We start from the raw sequence: 27,856 nt of genomic DNA, 5'->3' as shown, positions 1-27,856 counted from the left end.
ACTATAGCAAGACGCTTTTTCTTTAGGTTTAGAATAAATGCTTCATATTAGAATACAAAAACAATTTAGCTAATGGTGGGGAACAAACCAGGGGTAATTCCAAAGGTTGCTGGAAGAGACCTGGCACATAATATCAGAGCCCCCCCCCCCCTTTTAATCTTTTACTGTTATTTTAGTATGAAAATGTTAATTCAGAGGTCAGTTGCCCCCATCTCCACCCCTTCTTTTTGATACAGTATAGTCAAATCCTCCTCCGGATTGTAAATGATCAATCACAAGATGAAAACTTCCAAGTTCCATTTTTATTGAAGAAACAGTTGTCTAATGTACTAGTAGTTTGCTTCACTGTGAAATATTGTCATCATATAGACTAGTAGTTTGCTTCGCTAAAGATGAAGTACTTACAACTCTTGGTATTTGATTTGGCTGAATTTTACTAAACTTTAAGATAATAAACTTTCATGTCTAACATTTATTTAAATGAAAGCATAAACATATTTGAAAAATACAAATTATTACACAAATACACAAAAATTTAGGTCTGGTGCTGCCACATTGCACAATATTTTATGTGGCTTAAATTTATACTTTTCTTTAAACAATATCCAATTACGAAATGCAATCTAATCACCTCCCACAATTTTGGACAACCAGCTGTTCCTGGATGGATGTACATTGATGAGTGATGCAGAAAACACTGCAAACTTTATATTCACAACATCATTGAATTGTCATGTATATTGTGTAAAACCTTTTTCTGAAAATCTTTAAAAACTTGTTTATACATGTTTCAGCAAATGTAAAATCTTCTTTTGTACAATTTTAATTTAAAATATGTATTCCAGCATATATAAACAATAAATCTCTGTTTTCATGCAGTTAATATCATCAACTGTAAAGTTTAACAACGCCACTCTGATTGGGTTTAAAACAAATTTTAGGGAAATCATATTATGCTTGAAAAATAAAATCCAAGTTCCTTTATATTTTGTTTTTGTAAATAAATATTTCATATTAATATTACCAAAGTATGAGACAAGACATGTATTCCTGAATTTCTTAAAAATTCTGAATGTCCTAAGTGAAGTATACCAGTAATTGCACATAAAGACCATTAAATGCAGTAAGTTTGACTGGAATGCTTGTGTTAAAATCTTCACCGATTCTTTATGCGTGTATGTGTGTGTGTGCCTGTGTATACAATGTCCTTGGTTTTTGTCAATGCTCTCCCATATTATTCCCGTGTCTTGTCCACCTCCACACATATCACAGATTTTGTAAAATATTTCCACATGGCACCATCTTCAATCCAGTAGTTTTTTCCTTGAAAATCAAAGGAATGAAGTTTATTTCTCAAAACCTAAAACTGATACTAGGAGTGTAAGATTAATTAATATACATGTATATCTAATTGTCATCTATTCTTTATCAATTTAACTTTCACTCCTATACAAAATAGATTTGATACATCTACAATAAATTGCAAAATACTTTTATCTACATATGTTATAACAGTTAATAACAAATACACCTGCATACTGTGAATGTTTAATTGCCATCTATCTTTAATTAATTTAACTTTCACACATATACAAAATAGATTTGATACATCTACAACGTAATTTCAAAAACTTGTATCTATGTTTGTTATAACAGTTAATAAAAAATACACCTACAGAATATAGAATATTTATTCAACCAATTTGGGCCCACAGTGGAGCATAAAGATGAACAATGTCCGAAATCATAGTCATAAATAACAATAAACAGAACAAAACAAACAATTGTACATTGAACAGAGAGTTAGCTGTCAACTTTTAGGATGCATAAGATGTATACAAATAGTATATGTATAATGACAGTATTAATATGCCTATATTGTACTATGTTGTTTTCTCATATTAAAATTTTCATTTAAATGCTAGCTGGCATAATAAAACAACAAACTCAGAATCTTCATTTGACATAATCCATGTAAACAGGTCCACTTTGTTAAGAACTGTTCAAAACTGCTTATGTTACAGTAACGAAAACTAGAGGCACTGTGAACATTGAGCTCACAAAATGATAACCCCCCCCCCTCCCACCTACATACTGTGAAAGTTTCATTGTTATCTATCTTGCTTCAAATCCTTCCTAATTATCACATTCATTAGTACTTACTGATGGCATAAGAGAATATAATGAGATAAATTTTTACAAAGGATTTAAAAGTTTTCAGCTACAAAAAAGCATTGAACTCTCATTAGTTTTTGCATGTTGCTTTTAAATTTATCTACTAATTAAAAATTCAGCCTTTAATAATTTGATCCAAAAAGTCTTTTAGGAAACCTACATAAAACGATCCTATCATGAAAAATTGAAGATTGATTTTACTCACTCCTCGCCCTTCTCAGAATTAATGGCTGCCAGTTTCCTCCTCTCCTTTGCTGAGAGATTAAGCTTTCCACCTGTGAAATAATTTTTTTTTTTTAAACTGGTTAAAATAAATTGATATATACAGATATACACCATGAAAAATACAATTTTTTACATATTCCCTAATTTTCTGTTTTAACATATTACATTTTAATGCTTACTTTTTAAAGAAAATTGTAGAATTATAAATAATGCAAATTAAACAAATGTGAATTAAATTGTGTTCACACCACAGTTAATGCGAAGTAAAATAATGTATTAAAATTTTATTTCTACAGTAAGGCTATTATGATGTCATTTGCACATCACCTTATGCAGAGCAGATAGATTTGAAATAATGTCATAGTTGTCTGTACACATTTTTAGAGAAAAACTAAATTTTCCTTTGTTTTTCACTCAAAAATAGCATAAGTACTTACGTTTGACCACTGACATGTGGCATGTGGCTTAATTTTGCTATTAAGCATGCATCAAAATATAATTTGAATTAACTTCACTTAGCTGTTCACATGGAGTTAATGCAATTTGATGTGCAGCAAATTAATTCAAATTAAACTAATGCGCATAAAATTATCCATGGAAACACGGCTTAAATTTAATTCACGGTAACTTGCAACGTATTCGAATTAAACTTTCTGTGAGAACAGAGCATAAAATAACTAAAATAAAGGTAAACATAGAATTTATCAATTTATTATCAACAAAATTTATGCCAACATTTTACACCCAAATGATTCATGGATATCAAATTTGTTTGTGATGGCAAATTCCTACTTTGTTAAGAACTGTTCAAAACTGCTTATGCTGCAGTAATGAAAACTAGAGGCACTGTGAACATTGAGCTCACAAAATGATACCCCCCCCCTCCCACATGGCAAAGTCCATGTTTAGCTATGAGAAAGCCCAAATATCTATCAAAATGTAAAATAAGAAGTGTATAATTGCACACTATATAATAAAAATCCTGTTAAAGTTTCATTAAATTTTATTCAGTGGTATAGAAGGAGTTGCAGATAAGAGATGGGTACCCCCATATAATAGAAAGAATGGCAGTGCCTATGTTTGTTTTGGGAAACCCAAAAAATGTGTCCAATCAAAATACACAATAAGATGTGCACAATGACACTATGTAATTAAATTGATCATTAACTTTTATTCAGTGGTATAGGAGGAGTTGCGGATAAGAGATGGATATCCCCAAGCGTAATGGACAGACAGACAGATGTACAGACACCCCCATCACTATATTCCCCAACTTTTCAAGCTGAAGGTATAATTATAAACATATGATAATGTTATCAGTATCCGTACAGTTAGAACAACCTTAATAATTATGCATATGTGCTATCACAACCATAAACTTTTAGTCACTTGCTGAGGTACACAAAAACTCCAACATCCTCTGTATCACATGGTTAGACAGACTTGATTTTTACCTTTAGAGGCATCCACTAGATAAAGCAACACAGCAGCTATAAGGGCCACTGAAAAAAAATTATCAAGGAATTATTTAATTTGTTATCAATTGAACCATATTTGTTTGTAAATACATGCATATCACTTTCCAAAGGTTGAATGGTAAATCCCTACTGTTATTTCAAATTTCAAGAAATTGTTTCCAAATAGCCATCTGTAAATCTTAGAACAGAGATTTTAAAATATCTTATTCCATGAAGATAGGCAGATGAACAGAAAAACAAAAGAGCATAAATCACATTTTTTATGCTTAAGCATAGATATTTATCTTACTAATAACAATAAGAAGAAATTTCTCATGATAAAGAAGAATATTGTACTATTGTCTTTATATGAAAATAAGTCAAAGTTTAAGTAATTCATAGAAATCATAGAAACATACCGCAGAGACATGCCAAGAAAAACACTTCCAGGATCAGATAGCCTTTTGAATCAACAATAGCACCAGCTACTATAGCTATCACAGCTAAACCCAAGTTCTGTATAGCCTGCATGCTACAAAACAATCAAAATCAGCAAGATACAATATAGCTATCACAGAGAACTATAATAGCTATCATAGAGAGCTCTAACTGCAATCACATGTACAGTGAGCTATAAAAGCAATCAGATCAAGATTTAATTGCTATCAAAGTGAGCTAAAGTAGTTATCACGGTGACCTTCAATAGCTATCATAGCATGCTGCAACAGATATTACATTGAACTATAATAGTTATCAAAGCAAGCTACAATAGTTATCAAAGCAAGCTACAATAGCTATCACTGCAATCTACAGTAGCTTTCACAGGTAATTAAATGATTAAATAGGTGCTTTATCGAGCTACTGAGAAAACAGGCTGTGACTCTCATCATTGAATCTATTACTTGTCTTTTAATTCCAAGCTCATTTTGAATGACAAGTTTTGTTTTTTTTTTATTCTGACAGATGAATCTAAGGGAACAGAATACAGAATATTGGCTGATCTCAACAAATTTAAATTGACAAATGTTCTAGCATGTCACATTACAGACAGAAGTTAAATCAAGGATTAACTGTGTTCTACTGATACAGGTATTTTACCTACATGCCATAAGCTGTTCCTAGTTGTGTTGATTTTACAATCTGTGCTGTGATCGGCCATAGGGCACTGGCAAGAATGGAATAGGCTAAGCCCATACATGACTACAATGTCCAAAACATCATTAAATAACAGGAATATTATCATCAGTCAGACTGTCTATAATCAGTATGTGTTCCATATGACACTGGCAAATGGACTGTAGACTTTCCTAAACTTGTAGTTGACTTGAACACATCATTTATATTAAACTTTATCATTTCATTAATGAATACATATTATTTTCTCTCTTACATAGAAGGAAGACAAACTGAACATGAAATTTGTCTTCAAGATCTGATTTGACAGCTAATAGCCAGGTTTAATATTGATAAGTTTTAGTTTACAATAATTCAATAATTACTTACCATGGCAACATAAGGATTAAGGAAAGTGAAAGCTAAAAGGGCGTGACATCCTATAGTACACACAGTCCCCAAAATAACCCAGAAAATATTCTTCCCACTACGGTCAATCAGGAAACCAAAGACAGGGGAGGCAACTGCTGATATAATGTACACCAAACTGAAATATGACAACATATTCAAAGACATAATAAACTCAAGAAATATTATTTTCATATGATTTTGAAGAGAGTTGAAAATTTCATTGTAAAATTGTTGAATATTTATTTATTCCATTAACTTTGATGCATTCCTCAAGCTACCACAAACACCCCTGTGCTTGTAATAATGGTATATAGTGCATATATATGAACAATTGATAAAAAGTTTTGACAATCTTTCCCTTTGCATATGTATACCTGTTGACATTGTTTGCTAAACTTGGATCAAAGCCCCACTTCATCTCAAAGAACACCCTGAAAAGAAAAAAACAAATTAACTATATTATAACACTAAGCAATTAATACAGTATTTCAATAAACAAATAAATTACATATTCAGCTGAATTACGTCAGTAACCATCCCTTTTTATGTAACGTTTTAACAGTCACTGACCAAGAGAACTCAGTTAGGTTGCATACCACTCATTCCACCAAGTTAAAAAAACATAGGTAATCAAAGATTACGAAGCTCACCTCGACGAATGTTATCTACATGTAAGGCAAATTTCACATCATATTTTTTTTTCTAGTTAGGGTACATCCCAAGATCAATATCCATGCAAGTTTGATTTAATTATAGATCTGCTCAAAAAACTTTTGACCTGTTTAGTAATCAAGAAAATTTTGGTCAGTTCCAACATCCAAAGCAAGTCTGGAAGTTTTCATCCTTAGATGCACCATCTATGCAAGTTTAATCATAACAGGCCATAATATTATATAGCTACTCCAAAAAATTACCCTGGTCACTCATCTGGAAAATGTACGTCAGATTCAGAATCCAAGGCAAGTCTGGAAGTATCTATCCCTAGATACATCATCCATGCTAATTTGGTTAAAATATGGCTAAAATTCACTCATGTGGAAAATCTAGGTCAGATCCAGCATTCGAAGCAGGTTGGTTAGTGTACATCCCTAGATGCATCATCCATGCAAGTTTGGTCCAGGAAGGGCTTATAGTTACTTGGGAACGAGACTACTCCTAAATCTAAACCTGGTCTCACATGTGGAAAATCTAGGTCAGATCCAGCTTCCGAAGCAAGTGTGGTAGTGTCCATCCCTGGATGCATCATCCATGCAAGTTTGGTCCAGGTAGGGCTTACAGTTACTTGGGAATGGACCTGCTCCTAAAACTTTAACCTGGTACACATCTGGAAAATCTACATCAGATCCAGCATCCGAACTAAGTGTGGCCATGTCCATCCCTAGATGCATCATCCATGCAAGTTTGGTCCAGGTAGGGCTTATAGTTACTTGGGAATGGACCTGCTCCTAAAACTTTAACCTGGTCACTCATCCGGAAAATCTAGGTCAGATCCAGCATCCTAAGCAAGTGTGGTAGTGTCCATCCCTAGATGCATCATCCATGCAAGTTTGGTCCAGGTAGGGCTTATAGTTACTTGGGAATGGATCTGCTCCTAAAACTTTAACCTGGTCACTCATCCGGAAAATCTACACTAGATCCAGCATCCGAAGCAAGTGTGGTAGTGTCCATCCCTAGATGCATCATCCATGCAAGTTTGGTCCAGGTAGGGCTTATAGTTACTTGGGAATGGACCTGCTCCTAAAACTTTAACCTGGTCACTCATCTGGAAAATCTAGGTCAGATCCAGCATCCGAAGCAAGTGTGGTAGTGTCCATCCCTAGATGCATCATCCATGCAAGTTTGGTCAAGGTAGGGCTGATAGTTACTTGGGAATGGACCTGCTCATAAAACTTTAACCTGGTCACTCATCCGGTAAATCTAGGTCAGATCCAGCATCCGAAGCAAGTTTGGTAGTGTCCATCCCTAGATGCATCATCCATGCAAGTTTGGTCAAGGTAGGGCTTGTAGTTACTTGGGAATGGACCTGCTCCTAAAACTTTAACCTGGTCACTCATCTGGAAAATCTACATCAGATCCAGCATCCGAAACAAGTGTGGTAGTGTCCATCTCTAGATGCATCATCCATGCAAGTTTGGTCCAGGTAGGGCTTATAGTTACTTGGGAATGGACCTGCTCCAAAAACTTTAACCTGGTCACTCATCTGGAAAATCTAGGTCAGATCCAGCATCCGAAGCAATTGTGGTAGTGTCCATCCCTAGATGCATCATCCATGCAAGTTTGGTCCAGGTAGGGCTTATAGTTACTTGGGAATGGGACTTGCTCCTAAAACTTTAACCTGGGACGCCGACGCTAACGCCGACACCGACGCCGGGGGTATAGCATAAGCTCATCTCGACTTCGTCGAGGTGAGCTCAAAATGGCAGAGACAAAATAAGGCCTGCATCCCAGATATTTGCATTCCTACACTAGACATGTACCTCATTTTTTAATGAAATAAAAACTATGCGTTGGCATTTTGAATACTGTACCCCTGATTTATGAAAATTAAGGTAGTGTTGAATTTCTGGGGTGCTGTATGTGATGGGGAATACTTATATCCTGCACATGATTTATCAAGCACCTGCTTGACGTTGACAAGTTTATGTACCGTGCTATTAGAGAATCATTTTACAGACACTGGAAAGGAATCTCTCCAGGCATTTCCTCTGAATAATAATGTCAGCATAAATTTGCAAAATTTTAAGAATGCATAGAAAAAATTAATACTGCACAACCTGCAAGACTTAAAACTTAACCACAGCTCAAGGTGTGTATAATTGATGTATCTTAAAGTTGATCAATAAATCTGATACAAAACAAAAGGGTCTTTTGAACACTATGTAAGTTTTGAGCATGGTTCCGATTGTTTACATAAATATGTAATGATGTGGTCAATACTTCTACAATACCAATCACTGTGTCATTATGCCAATTGTTTTTTTCTAGATCTGTAATATCTGGGAAACATGTACATGTACTTACAATCCTAATCCAATAAATGGAAAAACTGCTACATAGTATCCCACACATATTATACACAGGAGCCAAAAGGTCAAAGGAAAGTACTTCACATCTGTAATCCTGATAGTCTCATCTAAAAAAAGGTCAAAGGTCAGTGCTGACATACAGAATCCAATCACATAAATCCTTGTTACATTCACTTCTTGGGAGGCCCATGGGCTACATCGCTCACCTGAGCACTGTGGCTAGGAAAAAAATCAGTTCAGTATTGAAAAGATTTTTAAAAGATACCATTTATTTTTCACTAATTTGTAATTTTCTCCCCTTGGAAGAGGGTCTGGCCCTTCATTTGAACAAACTTGAATCCCCTTTACCCAAGGATACTCTGTGCCAAGTTTGGTTGAAATTGGCCCAGTAGTTCTGGAGAAGAAGATGAAATTGTGAAAAGTTTACAACAACAACGACGATGACAATGTCAAAAGACAACAGACAAATTTCAATCAGAAAAGCTCACTTGAGCCTTCGGCTCAGGTGAGCTAAAAAAGCAGAATGATCAAACACTCTCAATGCAGTGTTAAATGTCTGGGACTTCAACAATCAATTTTGAATATCCAGAGTTAAGTTTTAGTGTGCTATATATATTTTTAGATACTATTAATCTCACCTGAGGTGACACTGGCTCTCTTTAGAATTCTATCTGCTCTTTTATCAAAGAAACTTAGGACAAGTGCACATATCAAAGAAAATATACACATAATAGCCCCTAAAAAAAGACAAAAAATAACACTGTTTACTACACATTCTTCATATCTACATAAAAACAAAAACAAATAAATTTAATGTAAATGCAATTCCAGTGAAACCCAATTTAGACTCACATTTATGTTAACTTCCATCCCATAAAATGATGATCTCCATCCCATAAAATCAAAAGAATTTGTTCAAAAAATATGTTTTCATGTCTGAACTCCTAACACTCAGGTACTTACTGATCATGCATACTATTCTTAAACTAGTCCCTAATCCATACCACTTAACCAGACAAAAGCACCAATCCATACCACTAACCAATCAAAGGCACCAATCCATACCACTTAACCAGACAACAGCACCAATCCATACCACTTACCAATCAAAAGCACCAATCCATACCACTTACCAATCAAAAGCACCAATCCATACCACTTAACCAGACAAAAGCACAAAATCTATACCACTAATCAATCAAAGGCACCAATCCATACCACTTACAAATCAAAAGTACCAATCCATACTATTTACCAATCAAAAGCTCAAAATCCATATCACTAACCAATCAAAGGCACAAAATCCATACTATTAACCATTCAAAAGCACCAAATCCATACCACTTACCAAACAAAAGCACAAAATCCATGATTCTTACAAATCAAAACCATCAAATACATACCACTAACCAATCAAAACCACAAAACCCACAAAATCCACACCACTTACCAATTAAAAGCACAAAATCCATACCACTAACCAATCAAAACCACAAAATCCATACTATTAACCAATCAAAAGCACCAAATCCATACCATTTACCAATAAAAAGCACAAAACCCATGACTCTAACCAATCAAAAGCACCATATTCATAATATTTATCAATCAAAAGCACCAAATCCATACCATTTACAAATCAAAACCAGCAAATCTATACCAATAAAAAGTTAATACAGTAAAATACTCTTATAGCTAACATGCTTATAACAAATTGATATTTCGTTAACTTATTGGATATAACGAATTACGCTTATAAGGAAGCGAAATTGTCCGCCCCTGGCACTTCGTTTTAAGTGTGTTTTACTGTACATACCACTTGACCAGTCAAGGCAGCAATCAATGCAACTTACCAATCAAATGCACAAAATCCACCACTAATCAATCAAAAGCACATAATCCATACTACTTATATGTACCAATCAAAACCACCAAATTCATACCACAAGCTACAGTAGAAGTACTTTTTTCCGCATGGTATTAATTTACGATATGTACGTGGTCACAAATTTTCCGCAGAAATTTGTCCAAACGTACTTAATACACATGTAATGCATACAGTGACAGTCTAAGAAATCCGCGTAATTTTCTACCCACAGATTAAACAGAAAATGAGATTCCACGGAATTATGACAACATGGAAGAAAGTCCATCTACAGTAATCAAAAGAACCAAATCCATACCACTAATCAATCAAAAGCACCAAATTCATGCCACTTACGAGTCAAAAGTACCAATACATGTCACTTCAAATCAAAACCACAAAATCCATACCACTCACCAATCAAAAAGCACAAAATCCATACTTCTTAAAATTCAAAACCACAAAATTCATACCACTCATCAATGAAAGCACAAAATCCATACCACTTACAAATCAAAAGCACATAATCTAACCACTTACCAATCAAATGCATAAAATCCATACCAATCACCAATCAAAAGCACCAATACATACCACTTATCAATCAAAACTAAAATATTCCAGCCACTCACCAATAAAGAGCACAAAATCCATACCACTTACAAATCAAAAGCACAAAATCTAACCACTCACCAATCAAATGCATAAAATCCATACCAATCACCAATCAAAAGCACCAATCCATACCACTCACCAATCAAAAAGCACAAAATCCATACCACTTAAACATAGGTAATCAAAGATTACCAAGCTCACCTCGAGTCACCTCGAAGCACAAAATCCCTACCACTCACAAATCAAATGCATAAAATTCATACAATTTAATGATTAAAAGCACCAATCCATACCACTAACAAATCAAAAGCACAAAATCCATACCACTCACCAATGATATGCATAAGATCAACATATGTCTCAGTCAAATCAAAAGCACCAATCCATACCACATACAAATCAAATGTATAAAATCCATACCACTCACCAATCAAAAACACTAATCCATACCACTTACAAATCAAATGCAATAAATCCCATACCACTCCCCAATCAAAAGCACCAATCAATTCCACTTACTAATCAAATATAAAAAATCCATACCACTTACAAATCAAAAGCACCAATCCATACCACTTATCAATCAAAACTAAAATATTCCAGCCACTCACCAATAAAGAGCACAAAATCCATACCACTTACAAATCAAAAGCACAAAATCTAACCACTCACCAATCAAATGCATAAAATCCATACCAATCACCAATCAAAAGCACCAATCCATACCACTCACCAATCAAAAAGCACAAAATCCATACCACTTAAACATAGGTAATCAAAGATTACCAAGCTCACCTCGACGAGTGTTATCTATAAGTAATGCAAATTTCACATCATATTTTTTTTCCAGTTAGTGTACATCCAAAGATCAATATCCATGCAAGTTCGATTTAAGTAGGACTTATAGTTACTTGGAAATAGAACTGTTCAAAAACTTTTAACCTGTTTACTACTCAAGAAAATTTTGGTCAGCTTAAAAATCCAAAGTAAGTCTGGAAGTTTTCATCCTTAGATGCACCATCTATACAAAGTTTATCATAACAGGCCATAATATTATATAGCTACTCCAAAAAATTATCTTGGTCACTCATCTGGAAAATGTAGGTCAGATTCAGAATCCAAAGCAAGTCTGGAAGTATCCATCCCTAGATACATCATCCATGCTAATTTGGTTAAAATATGGCTAAAATTCACTCATGTGGAAAATCTAGGTTAGATCCAGCACCCGAAGCAGATGAGTTACTGTACATCCCTAGATGCATCATCCATGAAAGTTTGGTCCAGGTAGGGCTAATAGTTATTTGGGAACGGACCTGCTCCAAAATCTTTAACCTGGCCACTCATGTGGAAAATCTAGGTCAGATCCAGCATCCCAATCAAGTGTGGTAGTGTCCATCCCTGGATGCATCATCCACGCAAGTTTGGTCCAGGTAGGGCTTATAGTTACTTGGGAATGGACCTTCTCTGAAAACTTTAACCTGGTCACTCATGTGGAAAATCTAGGTCAGATCAAGCATCAGAAGCAAGTGTGGTAGTGTCCATTCTAGATGCATCATCCATGCAAGTTTGGTCCAGGTACGGCTTAAAGTTACTTGGGAATGGACCTGCTCCAAAAACTTTAACCTGGTGACTCATGTGGAAAATCTAGGTCAGATCCAGCATCAGAAGCAAGTGTGGTAGTGTCCATCTCTAGATGCATCATCCATGCAAGTTTGGTCCAGGTAGGGCTAATAGTTATTTGGGAACGGACCTGCTCCAAAATCTTTAACCTGGTCACTCATGTGGAAAATCTAGGTCAGATCCAGCATCCCAATCAAGTGTGGTAGTGTCCATCCCTGGATGCATCATCCATGCAAGTTTGGTCCAGGTAGGGCTTATAGTTACTTGGGAATGGACCTGCTCTGAAAACTTTAACCTGGTCACTCATGTGGAAAATCTAGGTCAGATCAAGCATCAGAAGCAAGTGTGGAAGTGTCCATTCTAGATGCATCATCCATGCAAGTTTGGTCCAGGTACGGCTTAAAGTTACTTGGGAATGGACCTGCTCCAAAAACTTTAACCTGGTGACTCATGTGGAAAATCTAGGTCAGATCCAGCATCAGAAGCAAGTGTGGTAGTTTCCATCTCTAGATGCATCATCCATGCAAGTTTGGTCCAGGTAGGGCTTATAGTTACTTGGGAATGGACCTGCTCCAAAAACTTTTACCTGGTCACTCATGTGGAAAATCTAGGTCAGATCCAGCATCCGAAGCAAGTGTGGTAGTGTCCATCCCTAGATGCATCATCCATGCAAGTTTGGTCCAGGTAGGGCTTATAGTTACTTGGGAATGGACTTGCTCCTAAAACTTTAACCGGGACGCCGACGCTAACACCAACACCGACGCCGGGGGTATAGCATAAGCTCATCTCGACTTCGTCGAGGTGAGCTAAAAATCAAAACCAAAAAATTCATACCACTCACCAATAAAAAGCACAAAATCCATACCACTTACAAATCAAAAGAACATAACCTAATCACTCACCAATCAAATACATAAAATCCATACCAATCACCAATCAAAAGCACCAATCCATAACACTTAAAAATCAAATGTATAAAATCCATACCACTTACAAAATAATCAAAAGCATCAATCCATACCACTTATAAATCAAAAGCACAAAATCCATACCATTTAAAAATCAAATTCAAAGATCCATTCTACTTACAAATCAAAAGCACCAATCCATATCACTCACCAATCAAAACCACAAATACATATCACTTGCCAATCAAAAGCACTAATCCATGCAACTTATCAATCAAAACTACATAATTCATACCACTCACCAATAAAGGGCACAAATTGATACCATTTACCAATCAAAAGCACAAAATCCATACCACTCATCAATCAAATGCATAAAATTCATATGTCTCAGAAATCAAAAGCACCAATCCATACCACTTACAAATCAAATGCATAAAATTCACTCACCAATCAAAAACACTAATCCATACCACTTACAAATCAAACGCAATAAATCCATACCACTCACCAATCAAAAGCACCAATCCATACCACTTACAAATCAAAAGCACAAAATCCATACCACTCACCAATCAAATGCATAAAATTCATTATACTTACAAATCAAAAGCACCAATCCATACCACTCAATAATCAAAACCACCAATCCAAATCACTCACCAATCAAAACCACCAAAACTACCACTTATCAATCAAAAGCACCAATCCACACCACTTATCAATCAAAACCAAAATATTCATGCCACTCACCAATAAAGAGCAAAAATAATAAGGGTCTGTCATCTTTATCATAATAATAAGGAAACGGATTAGTATAAGTTTTCAAACTTGTTTCCGAATCCTTTTTGATTTTTGTACTACTTATCTGTATTTTCTGCTTGTCATTTTCAAATAAAATATGGTTTAAACTAAAGAGCAAAAAATCCATACCCCTTACAAATCAAAAGTACAAAATCTAACCACTCACCAATAAAATCCATAAAATCCATACCAATCAACAATCAAAAGTACCAATCCATACCACTTAAAAATCAAATGTATAAAATCCATACCACTTAAAAATAATCCAAAGCACCAATCCATATCACTTACAAATCAAAAGCACAAAATCTATACCACTAACCAATCAAATGCATAAAATCCATATTTCTCACCAATCAAAAGCACCAATCCATACCACTTACAAATCAAATGCATAAAATTCATACCACTCACCAATCAAAAACACTAATCCATACCACTTACGAATCAAATGTAAACAAGATGTGTTTGTGAAACACTGATGCCCCCGTATGGCAGCTTATGGTGAAGGTTAAAGTTTCTCAAATGCAAGTCAAAATCCAGGCCAAAAGATAAAAAATGTTGATACCCAAAGAAAGGTCTTGTCTCCAGGAATACACCTGTGAAATTTGATAGACCTAGATACAACTGTTCAAAGGTTATGGCCAAGGTTAAAGTTTTTTAAATAAAAGTCAAACGTCAAGGTCAAGGTCAAAGTGGTTGGTATCCAAAGGAAGATCTTGTCACAAGGATTACATATGTGAAATATGAATGCCCTATCATCAACCATTCAAAAGTTATGGCCAAGTTTGAAGTTTTTCAAAAGTAGGTCAAACTCCTAGGTCAAGGTCAAAGGGTCAAAGTGATTGATATCCAAAGGAAGTTCTTGTCACAAGGAATACACATGTGAAGTTTGAAACCCTAAGCACCAACTGTTCAAAAGTTATGGCCAAGGTTGAAGTTTTTCAAAAGTAGGTCAAACTCCAAGGTCAAGGTCAAAAGGTCAAAGTTGTTGGTATCCGAAGGAAGGCCTTGTCACAAAGAATACACATGTTAAGTTTGAAACCCCAAGCACCAACTGTTCAGAAGTTATGGCCAAGGTTAAAGTCTCATAAAATTTTTGCAAAAGTGGGTCAAACTCCAAGGTCAAGGTCAAAAGGTCAAATATGATGGTACCCAAAGAAAGGTCTTGTCACAAGGAATACACATGTGAAATATGAAAGTCATAGCTCCAACCAATCAAAAGTTATGGGCAAGGTTAAAGTTGACAACAGACAGACAGACAAACAGACAAACAAACAGACAAACGGACAAACAGACAAACAGACAGACAGGACAAAAACAATATACCCCCTGGATCTTTCGATCTGGGGGCATAAAAATCTATACCACCAAGAAATCAAAAGCACCAATCCATACCACTTACAAATCAGAACCACAAAATCCATACCACTCACCAATCAAATGCATGAAATCCATTCTACTCACACATCAAAAGCACCAATTCATACCACTCAATAATCAAAACCACCAATCCATACAATTTATCAATCAAAACCACAAAATTCAAACCACTCACCAATAAAGAGCACAAATTGATACCACTTACCAATCAAATCCACAAAATCCATACCACTCACCAATCAAATGCATGAAATCCATACAATTTATCAATCAAAAAGCACAAAATCCATACCACTTACAAATCAAATGCATATTAAGATCCATACCACTCACCAATCAGATGCATAAAATCCATACCACTCACCAATCAAAAGCACAAAATCCATACCACTGAAAAATCAAATGCATAAAATCCATATGTCTAACCAATCTGAAGCACCAATCCATACCACTTACAAATCAAGTGCATAAAATCCATACTACTCACCAATCAAATGCATAAAATCCATACAATTTAATGATCAAAAGCACCAATCCATACCACTTACAAATCAGAAGCACAAAATTCATACCACTCACCAATCAAATGCATAAAATCCAAATGTCTCACCAATCAAAAGCACCAATCCATACCACTTACAAATCAAAAGCACAAAATCCATAACACTCACTGATCAAAAGCACCAATTCATACCACTTACAAATGAACAGCACAATATTCATATCACTCACCAATCAACAGCACAAAATCCATACCACTTAAAAATCAAAGGCACAAATTCCATACCTTTTACTTAACAAAAGTCTCTTACCAATCATAAGCACCACTCCTAAGCTGGTGTACTCATGTTTAAACCCCATACCACTTATCCATTGGTAGATGGGCTGCATGATATTCATATTCACAGTACTGCCCTAAAAATTTCAAATATACATGTTAAATTCTATAATACTATTTCAACCCTACAGAAATATATTGTTACAGTATTACTTAATAACTTCTAAAATATTCATTTACTGAAAAGTAAAGTTCTCACAGACAAACACGAATTGCACATTGTTAGATGAATTTGTTACACAGTTACACCTATCAAATTTCTACTAGTCTTTTGACTTCCTGAACTGAAATTTGACCATTAATCAGAAAGCACAAGACTACTATACTGGTAACTTACCACTCTAGAGAAACTGAGTTGAAGACCAAACACCATGTTGAGTTCTTTCCCTTGGAACCACTTTACAGCATAGGTATTCTGGGCTACACAAAGAGATTCTCCTCCAATGCTGAAATACCAGTCATTGCAATTTTCATAAACTTAACCATCACATTTGCTACATTTTTTTCCATTCAAAACTCTTCCATTTGGTAATATATTTTTTCCTTATTATCTATCTTTGAACATTACAATATAGATAGTGAAATTAAGCAGAATTTTATAATTAAACAAAAATAAAAATAGAGCCTCATACAATTCAACCATAAAAATATATTTTTTTTTATTATTAATAATCCATTTTGTTTTATTAGTAATAATAAGAAATACATTGAAAATTAAAGGTGGGTGCCCTTTTCAAGATTTAAAATTTAGATCTTACAATATGTATGCATCAAAAATGCATTACTTCTCTGAAGGAATGGTAAGAAAACTGATTCTAGGTGTGTTCCAGTAAGTGTACCAGTGAATTAATTTTTAACTGCCACATGGACAAAAATCATACAGTTTCTTACTCAAATTAACATGTAATATTACATTGCACAAAACAGCTTAACAAATTGTAATACTGGTACTTGATCTTGTAAGTATATAAGCCTGATCAAAGTTGTCAACTAGATTTGAACCTGGAAGCTCCCACTATCTGTGCAGGTCCTCTACCACACAGATCAAACCTACTTAATTCCTCTTAAAATCTTTCCATTTTTCCTTGAGGTTTTCCTTCTAAAATCCTCTACAGACTCTTCTAAAACTACATACAGATTTTGGTGCTGTGGACCGAAATACCCAATCCCTATTACAGGTCATAGCATGTACAATTTTCTTTTAACATCACTGTAGTCCCTACTTGTGGAATCATTATATCTCATTATAATAATTCTATAAAATGTATAATCTGATTCCTCTCAGACACCTACATGACTCAAAAAACATCAAGTATCCCAGGGAAGAAATATCACATCCCACCACTTCTGAACACTCTAAAGTTTTCCTTTAAAAGTTTTTGTTTTTGGCTGAGAATACCTAGCAGACATAAACTGTCACACTATCTGACAGCTGTAGGTTCCATATTCCCAGTGAGAAATTAATATTCAAAATTACTGAACAAAAAGGACTCAAGAACACATTCAAAACTTGCAGAAGAGTTTCAGAGACTCTCTCCAATTGAAAGTGAATTTGAGAGTGTTACCAGACCTGAAAGTTTATGCTTACTGTATACAGGGAAATTTTTGTCCCCTTTTTATTTTTGTCCCTTTCGTCCAAGTCACAAGTATGTGAATTTAAGACGGGGTGAATTCAAAGAAAAAAGTATAATTTCTTAAACAAAACTGTGACTGGGCGAAATTAAAATGGGGCAAATTGTTTGCAAGTGTGAAAGGGCGGAAATAACACGGGGCAAAAATAACCCTGTATACAGTATTTTTAAAAGTTTGATGTAATTTGGTTTAATAAACAATGAATTGCATGAATATTTGGGAAATGTGGAGATTTATTCAGCCTTCAGAGAATATGATTTTTTGGCTGAATAAATTTCATATTTCCCTCACCATCATGACTTGTGATTAATGTGTAATGTATTATAGTACAGGGTGAATTACCAGCAATATTTGGAAATGTAGATGTACATTTTTCCACAGGGTCATAATTCCACAAAATCACAATTTCTATTTAATCTGCGGGTAAAAAATAATGCAGATTTCTTAGATTGACGCTATTTGCCTAAAATGTACTTCAAGTACACTGGAACAAATTTCCCTGAAAAATTTGTGACCACCAAATAGTGTAAATTTACACTAGGTGGAAAAAAGTACTTCTACAGTATTTGTAAATGTTAAGCCTGAATTTATATTACCATATGATTTTATTTAATACTTAAGTTTTTTTGAAACATACAGAAATACACTACCTAGGCCATGTATTTATGATTTTTTTCAGCTACCATTTGTGGTTTTTCTAGATAGGTTTAAAAGTTGTCAAGCACATGTCATCTTACCATGTGACAACCAAACTAATCAAGTCTTAGGCTAGAAGTCTGTGAATGTCTCACACTTTGTTACGTCAAAGCAAGAGATAATTAAGTGACTGTATTTACAGTGTAAATATCATGCTATGTTTCTACTGTTTTTTTTTTTGTGATAAAATCAATGATGTCTTATTTTCTTGTAACCTCAGTTGATACCAATGTCAACTTACCCAAAAACAAATCTTCCTACATCCATTAGCCATACATGGTTAACCAGAGCACCTGCAGCAAACAACACCTGTAAATATAAGAATAACACTATTCATATTTAATTCCAACTAAGATTTTTACTCATATCTATTTTTCTGTCACTTCTTAAAATTGCATGAAGCTTCAACAATGATTCCCATTCCTTATATTTTTGTTATATCATTTTCATCATGTAAATCAAATCAAAAAAACTTATGCATTCAAGCATATGGGCCTTGGGTAATGTCAGTAAATCTTGACTGATGCATTACCGGGTACTTACTGGTTTTTGGAAACATTGAAGAATAATGGCTTAATTTTTTTTTAATTCAAACAAAGCTTCAGGTCAAAAGATGAAGAATTGGTATATATAGATATGTATAAAAATATAAAAAAAACAAAATGGTTACCTGACCCGCAGTAACAAACAAGGAGAAAATGATGGCTCCCATCCTGACCCCAAAAACCCGGTCGATGAGGAACCCCCCAAAGAAGCAGAGAATGACGTTAGGCCAGGAGTACCAAGAATAGAACCCCATAAAGGTGCTCTCAGAAATGTCCAGGGCCTTTATCATGGTATCCTGGAGAGCAGCCGGGTTATCATAGCAGAAGTAGCTTCCTACAAAAAATAAAAAAAGAACTTTAATTCTTTACATCTAACAGATTTTATACTCTAGACTTAATCTTTTACACTAGTGGCACAAAACATTATTCACAAAATAGACTACTGCCATCAACTATGGAATTATTCTGGTCAATTGCCTGGTCACTCAACCAATGTAATAATGCATTCATTTCCTGTTATTTTACTGAACTACTTTAGTAATCCCCCCTCTCCCACACACATTCAGTTTTTTATGCCCCCGAAATCGAAGATTCAGGGGTATAGAGTTTTTGCCCTGTCCATCCATCTGTCTGTTTGTCTATCTGTTTGTCCCCAAAAACTTTAACATTGCACATAACTTTTTGATTGGTTGGAGCTATGGCTTTCATATTTCTTTTAAGTGTATTCCTTGTGACAAGACTTTCTTTGGGTACCAACATATTACAACTCTTGACCTTGACCTTGGAGTTTGACCCACTTTTGCAAAAATTTACCTAACTTTAACCTTGGTCATAACTTTTGAACAGTTGGTGCTAAGGCTTTCATATATCACATGTATTATAATTGTGACAAAACCTTTTCATGGGTGTAAATATTTTATATTTGATCTTTTGACCTTGGCCTTATAGTTTAATCCACTTTTAATACACTTTAACCTTGGTCAAAACTTTTGAACAGTTAGAACAAGGGCTTTCAAATTTCACAGCTATATTCCTTGTGACAAGATCTTCCTTTGGATACCAACAATTTTGACCTTTTGACCTTGGAGTTTGACCTACTTTTGAAAAACTTTAACCTTTGCCATAACTTTTGAACAGTTGGTTCTAGGGCTTTTATATTTTGCATGTGTATTTCTTATTACAAGGTCTTCCCCTGTGTAACATTAATTTTGACCCTTTGACCTTGACCTTGGAGTTTGACCTAATTTTAGAAAATATTATCTTTGACCATAACTTTTGAATGGTTGGTGCTTGGGCTTTCATATTTACCAGGTATATCCATCGACACAAGTCCTTTCTTTGGGTAACAACATTTTTGATCTCTTGACCTTGACGTTTTACTTGCATTTGAGAGACATTAAACCTTCACCATAAGCTGCCATTTGGGGGCGTCAGTGTTTCATAAACACATCTTGTTTTAATACAAAATTCACTGAATCTGAGGAAAAATTCTTCTTTCATTCTAGTTTTACAAATACAGATTAATTGAAAAGAATATGTTATAATTAGTTCTTAATTCTTAAAAAAAAACATTGTGAAACACTAATGCCCATGGTGAAGGTTTAAGTTTCTCATATGCAAGTCAAACTCATCGCCTGCAGTGCGCAGTGGTTAGAGCGTTCGCTCTAGAGTCGCAGAGTAAGGAGTTGATCCTTACGTCATGGGTTCGAATCCCACTGTGGGACGTGGAGACTGGTCCTTCGGATGAGACTGTATAAACCTAGGTCCCATGTCGCAGTAGGTGCTGGCACAAAAAAGATCCCTCACTGCTCAATGGCCCTGAGTGCAGAGTATAGGTCAAAATTTGTAGCTCTCCACCGGCAAGTAGTGGCGTCTCCATATGAGTGAAATATTCTCAAGAAGGAAATTAAACAATAAACAAACAAACAAGTCAAACTCCAAGGTCAAGAGATCAAAAATGTTTTAACCCAAAGAAAGGTCTTGTCAAAGGGAATACACATGGAAATATGAAAGCCCTTGCAGCAACCATTCAGAAATTATGATCAAGATTAAATTTTTCAAAAGAAGATCAAACTCTAAAGTCACAAGAAATAGTCAAATACTCATATGAAGTATGAAAGATCTAACATCAACCATTCAAAAGTCACGACCATGGTTAAAGTTGTGTCAAATTTGGCAAAAGTAGGTCAAACTCCAAGGTCAAGAGGTCTAATATATTGGTAGTTCGGTACACAAAGAAAGGTCTTGTCACAAGGAATACACATGTGAAATATAAAAACCCCAGCTTCAACCATTCAAAAGTTATGGCCAAGGTTCAAGTTTTTGCAGACAAACAGACTGACAGAGCAAAAAACAATAACCCCCCCCCCCAAAATCTTGGATTACAGGTGGCAAAAAAACTATTATGGAGCATGTTCCTGCGCAGTGTTATTTGCAGCTATTAGCCTCACCTATGGCCACAACATTTAACTAAACTGAACCAAGTCAGTGTAAGTCTTAGATAACTAAACTGAACTAAGTCCGTGTAAGTCTTAGATAACTAAACTGAACTAAGTCAGTGTAAGTCTAGGTAACAATAAAAACATAGGTAAGGCCCAATTAAAAATTACAAAGCTCAACTCAACAAATATTAGGAAAAGTCAAAATCTCACAACAAATGAATGTTCTGGTAGTGTGCATTCCTAGTTGCAAGTACATCAATGCAAGTTTGTTTTGGGTAGATTTTCACTTACTTGGGAATGGATCTGCTCCCAAAACATTGAACTGTTTATTAACCAGAAATCTAAGTCAGATTCAGCATTATAAGCATGTTTGGTATTGTGCATCCTTAAATACATCAATTAATCATATAGCTTATTGTAGCTTAGGAATGGAATTCTGCTTCATACTTTAACCTGGTCAGTCATCCAGAAAATATTGGTCAGATCCAGCATCCAAAGTAAGTCTAGCAGAGTGCTGTCTAGATGCATCATACAAGCAAATTTAATCACCATGTGACTTATAGCTATTTTGAAATGGACTTGCTCCAAAAACTTTAACTGGCTGACTCATCTGGATCAAAAATCCACAGCAAGTCTGGTAGTGTGCATAATCCATGCCAGTTTGGTTCAAGAATGGCTTATAGTTACTTGGGAAGGAGACCTACTCCAGAAACATTAACCTGAATTTTATTTGGGAAAATATTGAATGAAAATTAGCAACTGAAACCTGACTTGTACAGTAAAACATACTAGATGCATCATTCATGCAACTTTGATCAATATAGGGCATAAATTTACTTGAAAATAAATCTGCTCCAAAAACTTTCACCAAGGACGGCGATAGTGAGGATATACATTAGCTTCCAGACTTGTTGAGGTGAACTAAAAAATCTATACCTATCAACCATGATTTGTAATTGATTGATTGATTGTATGTTGTTTTACATCCAATTCGAGAATTTTTCACTCATATAGAGACGTCACCATATACTGGTGAAGGGCTTCAAATTTAGACCTTTACTCGGCACTCAGGGCCATTGAACAGTGAGGGTTCTTTATCGTGCCAACGCCTACCGTGACACGGGGCCTCGGTTTTTAAGGTCTCATCCAAAGGACCCACAACTTTCACTTCAAAGTGCCAAGCGCTTGGCAAAGGAACAGTTGCTACCTATTTTTTATCAACTTAGGTCCATGATTCGAACACACGACCTTCCGATCACGGAGCGAGCGCTCTACCAACTGAGCTACCTTGACAGTCCATGAGTTCTTAAAGAATATATTTATTACAGGAAATAAATAGTTTACTTGGCCTAAACACAAGGTTACAAGAAAAACAATGTATCTAAACCTGTACATCATAATCATGAAATTTTATAGTTAACTGTTCATACACTTTATAGCAGAGTATTCTGTGATACTGTGTGAGGATTAGTCACTCAAATCCAAACAGAGTACCATGCAGTCACTTAAAACTCTCAAGAGGAGATGATATGTCCACTCAACAGTCAACATTGTGGGAGGGGGTGCAAAAGAGTAGTCATCTACCAGACATTTTTGTACTACTATGTACTACCTCTAATGATTGTTTACAGACAAAATAAATAAAAGAAATGACAGTTTTTGCCCTCTAGTGCCTATTCCCCAGTAAGTAACCACCCTCTCTGACTTCCTTCTCCATTGTGGACAGAATGTGACATTTTATTTCCTACTCTGTTAAAACATATATAACATTTTATTAAGTTTGCAGGAAGGTACATGATTGATTAATTTGTTTTCTTGTAAGTTAGTGCCAAGATTTTCTTTTACGATGTGTAATCTATGACGTATTATTGTACACTTCTCCTTTTACACACTGTATCATGATCTTTTAAAAGTGCTCACTTGTCAAATTTCCTAAGTGCCCAGGATGCTTTTTAGGAAAACAGCAATTAGATCATATTGTTCTGCAAGAAGAGCAAGGCTCAACTTTAACTAAATCATTCACTTGTCCATTGGACAAACTGCCAACAAATGTCACTTGTATGAATTCATTGTTTACTTGCCCCACTCCATCGTCAGAAACCCATGGTCGGTCTCGCTTCTAAAAGTAAGAGAAGCGAGACCAACCATGGGTTTCCAACGATGGCCCCACTCTGAAGATATAAAAAATTGTAAACATAGGTAATCAGAGATTACAGAGCTCACCTCATCAAATGTTGTCTTTAAGTAAGGCAAAGTCCTATATTAAACTAAAAATCTAGAAGTGTACATCCCAAGATGCAACATATATGCAATTTTGATCTGATAGGACTTTCAGTTACTTGGGAATGAATTTATCCAAAAACTTTAAACTAGTCACCCATCCAAAAACTGTAATTCAAATCCAGCATCTGAAGCAAGTTCAAGGGTGTTCATCCCTTGATGCACCATCCATGCAAGGTTCAGAAAGCCCTTATAGTTTCTTGGTAATGGACCTGCACCAAAAACTTAAATTTGGTCACTTATCTAGAAAATGTAGATCAAATTTAGCTTCTGAAGCAAGTCCAATAGTGTGCATCCTTAGATATATCATCCATGCAAGTTTGGTCAACATAGGGCTTATAGTTACTTTAGAATGAACCTTCTTAAAAAACTTTAACATGGTCACTCATCAAGAAAATCTAGGTCAAATCCAGCATCTGGAGCAAGCCTGGTAGTGTGCAGGTGTAGATGTATTGATCATCCATGCAAGTTTGGTCAACATAGGGCTTATAGTTACTTTAGAAATGAACCTGTTCCAAAAGCTTTACCCTGATCACTCATCTGGAAAATGTAAGTCAGATCCAGCATCCAAAGCAAGCCTGGTAATGTGCATCCTTAGATGTATCAGCCATGCAAGTTTGGTCAATATAGGGCTTATAGTTAATTTGAAATGAGACCTGCTCCAAAAACTTGAATCTGATCCAAAAACATTAATCTGGTCCTTATTTGGCTGAAATTGCAGCATCTGAAATGTTGACTGGTACAATGAAACACACTAGAAGCATTTTTCATGCATCTCTGATTAATGTAGAGCACAGAAGTACTTAAAAAGAAAACTGCACCAAAAACTTTAACCTGGGATGCCGACGCCGAGGGTATCACATAAGTTCCCCTGACTTCATTGACGTGAGCTAAAAATGTATTTTCAAGAATGAAGTGGTACATGTATATGTACCTGTATAATTTTTGACTTTCTAAATACAGTAGCCCTGTCTGTAACCTAGTCTTGATCACCCTCGTTTGTCTGCCTCGATTGACTGAGCCCCTTAATATTGTAATGTTTTTTACATTTGATGTTTGTAATTTTTTTTTAAATTATAATGTGAAATGAATTCATGTTTTCCAATAATATTTACAATATTCCATAATGTTACAAAAAGTAGCTTGTCCGATCACATAAGTGTGTCTGGAGATTGACCTATCACAAAATGAACTGGACACCGACAATCAGACAAACTTGAAAATTGAATTCTGGGGAATATTTCATAGGGAATATAAACTTAATGGAAACACTTTAAATAATATATATATTGGGCTAAATATGTGAATATGAGATGGGAAGACAGATGTTATACAATCTTCCATAGAGAATGATAGCAGTAAATATGCATATAGTGCTTGATTGATATTTTTGTCTGGCTCCAATGTTCAAGTAGAGTGGCCTTATGCCACACAGTTTTTTCCATTAATCTTAAAAACTCAACTTGTCTCTATCAACTTTTCAATTTTCAAACTCGCAAAAAGCTAACAATAAAATATTCACTTTAGACTATAAAATATGACCTGTATATAGTTTATATTTAATGGAAGTTTGTCTTTAAACTTGAAACTAAGCTTCTTCATTAAACTTTCAAATGAATTAAAATACACATGTAAATTGTGGATAATCAATGGCCTCCTTATCATCATTTAATTTTTTGCTTTTTACATAAAGAGATTATAATTTGAGACTCCACCCCCTGTATACCAACACTGACTTCATCAAAATTTGAAAGATTGACATTCTTCAACACATGCAACACTTCAAAGTTCAAATTAACAACACTACACAATGTATGAAGTAAATTACTATTTTATTTATCAAGTTCAGCACAATATCTCTATTAAGCTAGATATGGCATCCACTGATAACTTCTCCTTCACTTCATATGAAAACCATAATTTTTGTATATATGCAGGAAAAAAAAAAGAATTTCTCACAACCACCTGGCGTCGCAACTTTCCTTCCCTCTTGCACACTAATCTGAATTACCAAACCTTTGAGCTTTGATAGATTTGATGCAAGGAAATTGAATCACATTTTCATATTTGCTCATTTTCATGGACTCTGTTTAAGCAATGTAATCACCAAAACACATTCACCTATAGTAAGAACTGAAGTCTCTCCTGTCAATAGTACTTTTTTTCTATGATCGTGATTCACAGCCCAACATACAAATATGAGAACATGAAAAATGTGACATATTCCACCTGAAACAAATCAACAGAGTCCCAGAGGTTGGGTACATTTGTACTTCCTAATTCTGACCAAGCAAAAGGAAAGGAAAGGTGTGATACCAGCTGGCTGTTGGGATTTCTGGGATTTTAGCATAATGTCCACTCTGACTATTCTCCACAAATGTAAAATATAGCAGGTCCAGTCCAAAGACTATTTCTACCTACGTAGCTATTAATAGCTACCTAGGTATTTAAACCTACTTGAAGTAGCTACTTCTACCTACTTTAAGGCCAAAATAAAATAATTGTTTGTTTGGAATTGCCTCACGCCTCATTGAAATGACCCCTCCTGGAAAAATTTTATTGACCAAAAATAAGAAGATTTTTTTTATTCAATCAATTCTTGGCCTGCTACCACATGTGCCACCCAATCACCTAATAAGTGTAGGATCTAAGCAAAACTGGGTTCACGGTTGATGGGAGATACCCTTTACAAAAAGGCAGAAAATAATGTGTTCATTCCTTATTGAGATTTTTATCATCAATTTTTAATTTTGAATTTTGAAAAAAAATTTCCCTCCCTCCCTCCTGGGTCTGAAACCTCCCAGGCAGCAATTCCAAACAATCATTTTTTTAAGGATGGCCTAAATAACCTGTCTTTGAAAAATCCAAATAAATAATAATTTAGGCGCATCTTTAAAACAGGTCAGACTTGTTGTTTATCATGCTGTACACTTGCACGGCAAAATTTGGGGTGTTAATTTGAAAACTTTATGATGAAGAATGGAGAGGAAACATATGAAAAATCGTCCTAAATACCTTTTATCTAAGAATGCATGAGGGCAAGTTTTAAAATTTGTGCAGATTACAGATTTGTAAGACATTTTAGGCTTCTTACCATGTAGCTTTGATTTTTTAACTCCTAGAAAATGGAATGGGTGTAGTTATTGATGCAAAATTGAAAAAGTAATCATTTTTTGGCCAAATTTTTTTCATACTCATCATCAGTGTGACTATATGTATCAAGAAATTTGATACTCAACATATTGCGTCCTTGCTGCATTTGGCCATAAAATGCAAGTAAAGCAAAAAGTAGGTAAAAATATCTACCTGGAGTAGGTTTAAATACCTATTATAGGTAGCTATAAGTAGCTACCTAAGTAGAAAGAGTCTTTGTACTGGACCTGTATAAAGGTGGGGGTAAGAGAGAAAGAAACGTGCAATCAGAGTACATTTTTCCCTTCAATTTTCTATGAATTCTCACCAAAGCTGAGGAAACACATGATGATAAGGATCAAGTAACGATGAAGTGGTCTGTGGGGATTACACGCCATGGTTCCTCCACATCCCTCCAAGACCTCTTCTTCTTCTTCATCTCCCTCGTTCACTGCTCCAATGAGGGGCTTCTTTTCCGACTCCGTCATAATGTTTGAATAAACTTAATACTTAAGGATGATAGTAATTTTCTACTGTTTGCTGCAACACCATTCTAATCTGCTCTCTCACTTTGTTGTACTTGTGACAATCACTCATGCGTTCTGGTCACGAGACCTCTTAAAATAGTTTATTATAATCTCGAAGTCAAAGTATTGATGAAAGTCTTTGGCTACAGTGATTAATTTATTAT

General features: G+C 35.0%; 1 protein-coding gene across 1 annotated transcript; it reads right to left on the bottom strand.

Moving 5' to 3' along the window:
* Window positions 1-287: 287 nt before the first annotated feature.
* On the bottom strand, window positions 288-27,725 carry LOC133192182 (major facilitator superfamily domain-containing protein 1-like). Its single transcript, XM_061328144.1, has 14 exons — window positions 27,494-27,725; window positions 19,438-19,646; window positions 19,009-19,076; window positions 16,777-16,885; window positions 16,414-16,516; window positions 9,046-9,144; window positions 8,403-8,514; window positions 5,756-5,812; window positions 5,361-5,517; window positions 4,960-5,057; window positions 4,277-4,389; window positions 3,855-3,902; window positions 2,381-2,450; window positions 288-1,323 (listed from the first exon to the last, which is right to left on the bottom strand). The coding sequence occupies exons 1-14, from the start codon at window positions 27,651-27,653 to the stop codon at window positions 1,305-1,307; spliced, it is 1,422 nt and encodes a 473-aa protein (XP_061184128.1). The 5' UTR covers window positions 27,654-27,725; the 3' UTR covers window positions 288-1,304.
* Window positions 27,726-27,856: the final 131 nt, after the last annotated feature.

Source organism: Saccostrea echinata, unplaced genomic scaffold (genome assembly GCF_033153115.1).
Source record: "Saccostrea echinata isolate AGI-Se365-2 ecotype Australia unplaced genomic scaffold, CSIRO_AGI_Sech_v1 ptg000001l, whole genome shotgun sequence".
NCBI lineage: Eukaryota > Metazoa > Mollusca > Bivalvia > Ostreida > Ostreidae > Saccostrea > Saccostrea echinata.
The sequence above is the reverse complement of the archived record's forward strand: the minus strand, read 5'-3'. Positions and strand labels throughout refer to the sequence as shown.